The sequence below is a fragment of the Saccostrea cucullata genome, unplaced genomic scaffold (assembly GCF_032062105.1).
Source record: "Saccostrea cucullata isolate Sc308-1 unplaced genomic scaffold, CSIRO_AGI_Scuc_v1 ctg7225, whole genome shotgun sequence".
Taxonomy (NCBI): domain Eukaryota; kingdom Metazoa; phylum Mollusca; class Bivalvia; order Ostreida; family Ostreidae; genus Saccostrea; species Saccostrea cuccullata.
The window spans coordinates 3,281-13,106 of record NW_026928020.1 but is presented as its reverse complement, the minus strand read 5'-3'; the positions used below and the strand labels follow the sequence as shown (position 1 = coordinate 13,106).

At 33.8% G+C, this 9,826-nt stretch overlaps 1 protein-coding gene across 1 annotated transcript; it reads right to left on the bottom strand.

Moving 5' to 3' along the window:
• Positions 1–4,485: 4,485 nt before the first annotated feature.
• On the bottom strand, positions 4,486–8,274 carry LOC134276214 (uncharacterized). Its single transcript, XM_062758488.1, has 9 exons — positions 7,086–8,274; positions 6,887–6,928; positions 6,629–6,699; positions 6,510–6,538; positions 6,358–6,413; positions 6,114–6,222; positions 5,862–5,923; positions 5,627–5,704; positions 4,486–5,478 (listed from the first exon to the last, which is right to left on the bottom strand). Coding segments are annotated over exons 2-9 (549 nt in total). The 5' UTR covers positions 6,889–6,928; positions 7,086–8,274; the 3' UTR covers positions 4,486–5,336.
• Positions 8,275–9,826: the final 1,552 nt, after the last annotated feature.

Genomic DNA, 9,826 nt, shown 5'->3' with positions numbered 1-9,826 from the left:
TTTAGGCCGAAGGCAGACAGTTTGGTTCGAGGGTCCAACAAAACGCATTTTGCTCGAGAACTCTGTGGTCCAACATCGATTTTTTTTATGCCCGCTCAGCAAAACATTAGACTTTTTTTGTATAGATTTGTATAGGAACAAATTCTTAAAGGTATAACAATCCAAAATGTTTATTCTCTACAAATCTTAATGAGATTATTATTAAGGCATCTCACTCAATTTGTTTGACCACATCGTTACAGATATGAGACCATAAATTTTAAAAATAATCATTCAAATTAATATTGCATAAGTATAGCGACTAAAAGCCTGATTTGAATGCAATGGGTACCTTGAAACAATGCCTTATAAAATGCATAGTTGATCTGTCTAGCGAGTAAACATATACTAATCTTATAGGTATTCAAGACACTCATGCATTCAAACTCAAACTTGAATGTAATCAGGAAAGAAATGTTACAGTACATTACTACAAGTAATTGTGCTTATGCAAAATAGACCTAATATACTGATAATGTATGCATGCATTCATTTTCAGAATCATTCTATACTGACTTGCCCTTATATTTGACACATATTTTGACATTTCCACAATCTTCTAAATTGGATCAATTAAAACAAAACGAAGGGAAAAGCAAAACCAGATGATAAAGAAAGAAAATAAGAAAAACACAAAACAAATCATTATGAACATAAAACAATAAATTAATGGATGATTTATATTCCATTTTTAAAATTATTAACCTACTGAAATCAATATCTGCCAATCTTAATTATAATGTCACATGGTCACTTTGTTGCAATGGAAAAAATAAGAACACAGTAAACTATAAATCAATAACAGTACTGAATAACACAGTACAAAAGTATCAATTTATGTATAAACATAACTTGATAATAAAAGCATAACCAAGTCACTACAACATACATGTAACTTCCATAACTTAATTATGATGCAAAATATTCAAGGCATGATACAATATAATGCAGTCATAATATTACAAAATTATAACAGGGTTACCCTGGAACATAACACACATCACTTCATAACATAACCCATCACTTGATAACCATTCATTAAGTATAATAATTAGGTCACTACATATTATATTACTGCATAAAATTGACAATTCATTTTATAATGAAACCCAATAAATACAGAAACTAAATCCAGTCATTAGCTAAAATGAACCAGTCACAACACTACATAACTCAGTCACTGCACTACATAAACTACCCGGTAGTCTCTTCACTACAAAAAGATGTCACTACACAACATAACCCAGTCACTACACAACATAACCCAATCAATACACAACAAATCCCAGTCACTACACAACATAACCCTGTCACTACACAACACATCCCAATCACTGTGCAACATAACCCAGTCACTACACAACATAACCCAGTCACTACACAACATAACCCAGTCACTACACAACATATCCCAGTCACTACACCACATATCCCAGTCACTACAATACATAATCCAGTCACTACACAACATATCCCAGTCACTACACAACATATCCCAGCCACTACTCTACATATCCCAGTCACTGCGCAACATAGCCCAGTCACTACACTACATATCCAATTCACTGCACAACATAACCCAGTCACAACACTACATATCCCAGTCACTACACAACATATCCCAGTTACTACACTACATATCCCAGTCACTACACTACATATCCCAGTCACTACAATACATAATCCAGTCACTACACAACATAACCTAGTCACTACACTACATAATCCAGTCACTACACAACATAAAACAGCCACTACACTACATATCCCAGTCACTGCACAAAATATCCCAGTCACTACACAATATTACCTAGTTACTACACAACATAACCCAGTCACTACACTACATATCTCAGTCACAACACTACATAATTCAGTCACTGCGCAACATAACCCAGTCACTACACAACATATCCCAGTCACTGCACAACATAAAACAGTCACTACAAATTATAACCCAGTCACTAAACAACATATCCCAGTCACTGCACAACATATCCCAGTCACTACACTACAAAACCCAGTCACTGCACAACATATCCCAGTCACTTCACAACATAACCTAGTCACTACACAACATATCCCAGTCACTGCACAACATAAAAAAGTCACTACACTACATAACCCAGTCACTGCACAACATATCCCAGTCACTACACAACATTACCTAGTCACTACACTACCTATTCCAGTCACTACACAACATAACCCAGTCACTACAATACATATCCCAGTCACTACACAACATAACCCATCCACTACACTACATATCTCAGTCACTACACTACATATCTCAGTCACTACACTACATATCCCAGTCACTGCGCAACATAACCCAGTCACTACACAACAAATCCCAGTCACTACACAACATATCCCAGTCACTGCACAACATAAAACAGTCACTACACTACATAACCCAGTCACTGCACAACATATCCCAGTCACTACACAACAAAACGTAGTCACTACACAACATATCCCAGTCACTGCACAACATAAAACAGTCACTACACTACATAACCCAGTCACTGCACAACATATCCCAGTCACTACACAACATTACTAAGTCACTACAATACATATCCCAGTCACTACACTACATAATCCAGTCACTACACAAAATATCCCAGTCACTACACTACATATCCCAGTCACTACACAACATAACCCAGTCACTACACAACATAACCCAGTCACTACACAACATATCCCAGTCACTACACTACATATCCCAGTCACTACACAACATATCCCAGTCACTGCAATACATATCCCAGTAACTACACAACATAACCCAGTCAATGCACAACATAAAACAGTCACTACACAACATATCCCAGTCACTACACAACATATCCGAATCACTACACAACATAACCCAGTCACTGCACAACATATTCCAGCCACTACACAACATAACCCAGTCATTACATTACATATCCCTACAATACATAATCCAGTCACTACACAACATATCCCAGTCACTGCACAACATAAAACAGTCATTACACCACATAACCCAGTCACTACACAACATATCCCAGTCACTACACTACATATCCCAGTCACTACACAACATATCCCAGTCACTGCACTACATATCCCAGTCACTACACAACATATCCCAGTCACTACATAGCATATCCGAATCACTACACAACATAACCAAGTCACTGCACAACATATCCCAGTCACTACACAACATATCCCAGTCACTACACTACATATCCCAGTCACTACAATACAACATATCCCAGTCACTACAATACATAATCCAGTCACTACACAACATATCCCAGTCACTACACAACATATCCCAGTCACTAAACAACATAACCCAGTCACTACACAACATAACCCAGTCACTACACTACATATCCCAGTCACTACACAATATATCCCAGTCACTGCACTACATATCCCAGTCACTACACAACATATCCCAGTCACTACACAACATATCTGAATCACTACACAACATAACCCAGTCACTGCACAACATATCCCAGCCACTACACAACATATCCCAGTCATTACATTACATATCCCTACAATACATAATCCAGTCACTACACAACATATCCCAGTCACTACACAACATATCCCAGTCACTGCACAACATAAAACAGTCACTACACTACATAACCCAGTCACTGCACAACATATCCCAGTCACTACACAACAAAACCTAGTCACTACACAATATATCCCAGTCACTGCACAACATAAAACAGTCACTACACTACATAACCCAGTCACTGCACAACATATCCCAGTCACTACACAACATTACTAAGTCACTACAATACATATCCCAGTCACTACACTACATAATCCAGTCACTGCACAAAATATCCCAGTCACTACACTACATATCCCAGTCACTACACTACATAACCCAGTCACTACACAACATAACCCAGTCACTACACAACATATCCCAGTCACTACACTACATATCCCAGTCACTACACAACATATCCCAGTCACTGCAATACATATCCCAGTAACTACACAACATAACCCAGTCAATGCACAACATAAAACAGTCACTACACAACATATCCAAGTCACTACACAACATATCCGAATCACTACACAACATAACCCAGTCATTGCACAACATATCCCAGCCACTACACAACATATCCCAGTCATTACATTACATATCCCTACAATACATAATCCAGTCACTACACAACATATCCCAGTCACTGCACAACATAAAACAGTCACTACACCACATAACCCAGTCACTACACAACATATCCCAGTCACTACACTACATATCCCAGTCACTACACAACATATCCCAGTCACTGCACTACATATCCCAGTCACTAAACAACATATCCCAGTCACTACACAGCATATCCGAATCACTACACAACATAACCCAGTCACTGCACAACATATCCCAGTCACTACACAACATATCCCAGTCATTACATTACATATCCCTACAATACATAATCCAGTCACTACACAACATATCCCAGTCACTGCACAACATAAAACAGTCACTACACCACATAACCCAGTCACTACACAACATATCCCAGTCACTACACTACATATCCCAGTCACTACACAACATATTCCAGTCACTACACAACATATCCCAGTCACTACACAACATATCCGAATCACTACACAACATAACCCAGTCACTGCACAACATATCCCAATCACTACACAACATATCCCAGTCACTACACTACATATCCCAGTCACTACAATACAACATATCCCAGTCACTACAATACATAATCCAGTCACTACACAACATATCCCAGTCACTACACAACATATCCCAGTCACTAAACAACATAACCCAGTCACTACACAACATATCCCAGTCACTACACTACATATCCCAGTCACTACACAACATAACCCAGTCACTACAATACATAATCCAGTCACTACACAACATATCCCAGTCACTACACAACATATCCGAATCACTACACAACATAACCCAGTCACTGCACAACATATCCCAGTCACTACACAACATAACCCAGTCACTACACAACATAACCCAGTCACTACACAACATATCCCAGTCACTACATAACATAACCCAGTCACCGCACTACATAACCCAATCACAACACAACATAATCCATTCATTTGACTACATAATCGAGTCACTTCACAACACAATCCAGTCACTACACATCATACTGCAACATTTATCACATATGAAGTTACAAAAGAACCAAAAACTGGTTTGTTGTATGGCATTATAAGTTTGTATGGCATAATAAGTTTTTGGACTGAACAGTCACTTATAGATGGACATCTTTCACTAAACACTCTGTTGATGAGCATCTTGCATCAGCCTCTTCATAAGGCAGTCCTGTTTTGTTACAGATCAGATAAACCATTGCTTCTTTGAGCAGAATGAATGAGAAATAGTGAACTGCCATTCTGAAAAAAGAAAAATCTTTTGAAAATAATGCATGCTTATATATATTCTAATGGGTAAAGGGAGTACATTCATAAATTGTTATGCTGCTTTTTAAACATGTAATAGATCTGGTAAAAAAAAAATTTAAAAATTATTGAGTATACATACAGTGGACTATCTATAAAGATACTTTCCAATTCTTCATTTTCAAGAGTTTGGAAGGTTCTATATCGATTGAAAATGGATCTGGAAAATTATTTAAAATTTTATATAGACCTGGTAAAAAAGTAACCAAAAAGAGGAATTAGGACAATAAATGACAAAGAATTACAAATAGAGTACAGTTCTAAATTTCTAATGCATTCATGACTTCAAAATCAAATAATTATCTGCAAACTCTTACCCAGGCAAAGGTTTGCTGCAGAACATTTCGTCTTGGAGAACTGTTTGTAGATGTTCTTGTTCCTATTAAAGTAAGTCAGCATATTGTCCATTGAAATGTAAACAGAAAATATCTTTGGAACTGCACATAAATTATCTTAAGTTCCAATGAAAAGATTCAATAATTTTTTCAGTGCAATTTTTGATACAACATTTAAAATGAACATACCTACATGTCATGTACTATTTCAAATATAATTCTTCTAATTCTTACCTGAGAACTTAAAAATTTTCTTCCAAAGAAATACTGTTTAATGTATTTGTCATACATATCTGCAGGGCTCTTTACAAACATATGATGGCGGGCATGATCAGCTTCATCACTGGAAAATGTAAATAAAATGAAAGTTGTGTGTCTACCTGAGACTTTATCTATTACTTATGATATACAAATGTATACAATTTCATCATTTTTTTAAATATCATATTTGTACAGGAATATTAACAGAACAAATTACCATTCACCAATTTTGCAGTTCATTATCTTTGTTAGAGCACCTATTACACTGTTCAGCTGTAAAAAGAATGTTTACTTAATAATATGTATTGTACAAAACTAATCAATTAATTTGATAAACATGAATAATGTATTTAACTTTCTTATACTCACATGAGTGTTAACATAATCTGTATCAAATACTGAAAAAACAGAGCTTTTTATTAAAATTTCAGCAAAATACATAGCAATATATTTACCTGAACACAGTAAAGTACATATGAACTACCCACCAGAAGATTGTGTCACAACATCAGCTGCATCTTGTACCTCCTCTTCATCATTTCCAGTGTCCTCTTTTCCCCTGCATATTTATAACATCACTTTGTACATAAAAATATTTTACCATGTAATAAATAGTCTTTATTATCAATATATTGCAAATAATTTTTAAGCAAATGTTCTTTTCATTTTTCTACAAACCATGTACTATTTGTTTTGCCAAAGCTTAGCATTAATGAAAAGTATACATCTCAGCTACATGCACTCACATATTTTCACTCTGTGTCTTGTTCTCAGTTTCACAAGTAAGCCTATTTTAGTGTAAATGAGATAAGTTTAGATTATTAATTCTAAGTAGCAAAAATTCACAATTTTCCAAAACCCATAGATAGAGTTAAATAATTATAATCATGATAAGATTTATTGTTGTTCTTTAAAATTAATATCAAAAAAAAAGATTGAACTTACTTGCAATCATCCGTACTTAAAGTCTCTTCTTTGACAGGTAGATACCTAAAAGGAAGAGAAATTAAAAACCATTTTTAAAAAATTCATTGTGAAAAGGATTTACAGTAGAAATGAATGTTGATGAATTGATTGGTTTTAATATCAATCATACTTGTTGATCATATTGTTATAAAATAATTATCATACTAAGTTGATAAGATATATAAAGATACTTTAATTACAACTACAAATGTACAAGTAAAACAAATAAATCATTTAATGTAACTTAAATAGCAACAGTTCTATGTAATGCATAAATCAATACAAGTTTTAGAAAACTTGCTTAAAGGGTGTCCTAAATATTACAAGGCTAAGTACTGTTGCATGAAAAAAATTTGGCAGGTTCATAATGTTCCTGTTAACAAATTCTTTACTTGAGTTTTTGTTATCTAACCCAAAAGGCACTAGGGAGATTTATCAATCAAAATTTGTCCATTGTCTGTCTTTTTAAAAAAAAATTTTTACAGGTATACAACTGAACTAATCTAAGCTAAATTTGATATAGAGCATTCAAGGATGCATGAAGTTCATTTTCTTTTTTCAAATTAAAAACCATGTACCATCTCCTTTTTAAGGGGGGATAATAAATATTAAGTAAAATGGACATCTTTCAAAAAATCTTCATTAAAAAACCATGCACTGAGTTGGAAAAGATAAAATTTGCATTATGAAAGCTTTATTACATAGTGTAAATTTTTGTTTTTTTTTCAAACAATTTCCACCAGTGGTAGGATGGGACCATCATAGTTTTTTGAAATGTCTTCTTAATGTAGGTTGAATTTTGTGACCCAGGTGAGTCTTGTGACCCATAGGCCTTCTGTTTGTTCATGCATTTTATAATTTCTAAGTTAAATGTATAAATCATCATATCGTTAACTTGTAATATATGTAAACAGCTAATCTACTAAAAGTATATGATAAAAAAAATCTGAGAAAGGTTTTACGATATGTAAACTAATTATTTTTTGATTGCATGACTTTCTTTTTAACTTGTGAAACAATTTTATTTCAAAGTCATGTGACATCACTGAAATGATACAAATTGGGAAAACTGAAGAAGAATATCACTCAGAGAGCAAAATGAATTGTTCAAGGTACATGTGCATACTTTTTTCCCAGATTTTCTTATGATTCTGAACAGTCATGCAAATTTCAGCAAACTAATCAGGTATTTATGTATCTCATAAACAAATTGCTTCTCTCTCATTAATTATTGACAGTACAAAAACACACTAATAAGACATTACTCCTTAAAAGTTTCATCTTCTGTATTGATGGTTAAAAAATGTCCTTTAGAACTATGAGATTCATAATCATATATGAATAACAATAGAAAACTATGCAGGAAAAAATGCAACATCATGCTCTTTTAAAGGGAATCTCTACCTTCCCCTAACATCAGGATATAAAAAAGAAGTTCTTTTTTTCTTCTGAAATAAAGTTTAATAAATATTCATATATTCAAACGACATGTTTTCCTCATGAATATCAGCATAAAAAGAAAACATAAGGTCACTTTCTTCTGCAAAACAAATTACCTATTAATAAGGTAGTTGATATAAAATGGGTTTCACAATTAATAACGCACACATTAAACTTGCAACAAATCAGAATATATGCTGTGCATCTGATTATAACATAATTGTTATTATGTGCATATGATTTTACTTTAACAAAAATTCATGATTTATAAAAACTGAAACTTTAAAAATAACGGTACCTTTTTTGGATGTTTTCTTAGATCATATGAGAGGGTAGGGCAATCCTTAAAAACAAGAATATTTAAATATGCATTATTTAGTGTAATAATTAAATTAATTTTGTAGAGTTGCACAAGCATGCATAATTATGAAACACTTAAGTGAACTAAAAATCTGTGAGCCTATGCTCACTAGTAATACCCCTGCTCTGATGTGAATATACAATAACATATTAATAAACATTACATGTACATGTATATGCATGGAAAAATAGGAATTTGACATCAGATTCAAATAAAAATATTTGGTATGTATGAAACATGTATGAAATAGACAGACACACGGACAAACAGGAACATATCATCAGATGTCATCAGATTTAAATTAAGAATAAATCCAATCATATGGCATACCTCGGAGAATATTATTTAGAATTTCAAGCATCTGCAATGAGTAATTGCTGAGAAAACTGCCAAGAAAATTTGTTATGCATGAAACATGTACAGTACCCGCATCGTTATTCTTTACAGGATACACGATACGATAGGATACACGCACGATACGATAGGATACACGCACGATAGGACAGGATACACGCACGATAGGATAAACGCAAAACACGATAAACGCAAAACACGATACACGCAAAATACGATACACGCAAAACACGATAGACCTGATAAACGATCTTCACGATAGGATAAACGCAAAACCTGATAGGATTGTTTCAAAATGCGGAACGTTTTCTGACAAGACGAAAAGAATTATTTGATTACTTAATGCAATATTTTAATTAAAATACTTGCAAAGCTTTAAATCTAAATTATAACGTACATTTAATTATTGTAATAAAAAAAGATTGAGATCACTGGTAATTTTTACAAAAGTTGTTTATTTATATAAATTTTTGTCAATGATTAAATGGATTATTACGAAATGGATACTATTTTTTTTTTTTTTTTTTACTCAAGGGTGTGGATTTCCGATTATTTGTGTAAATGT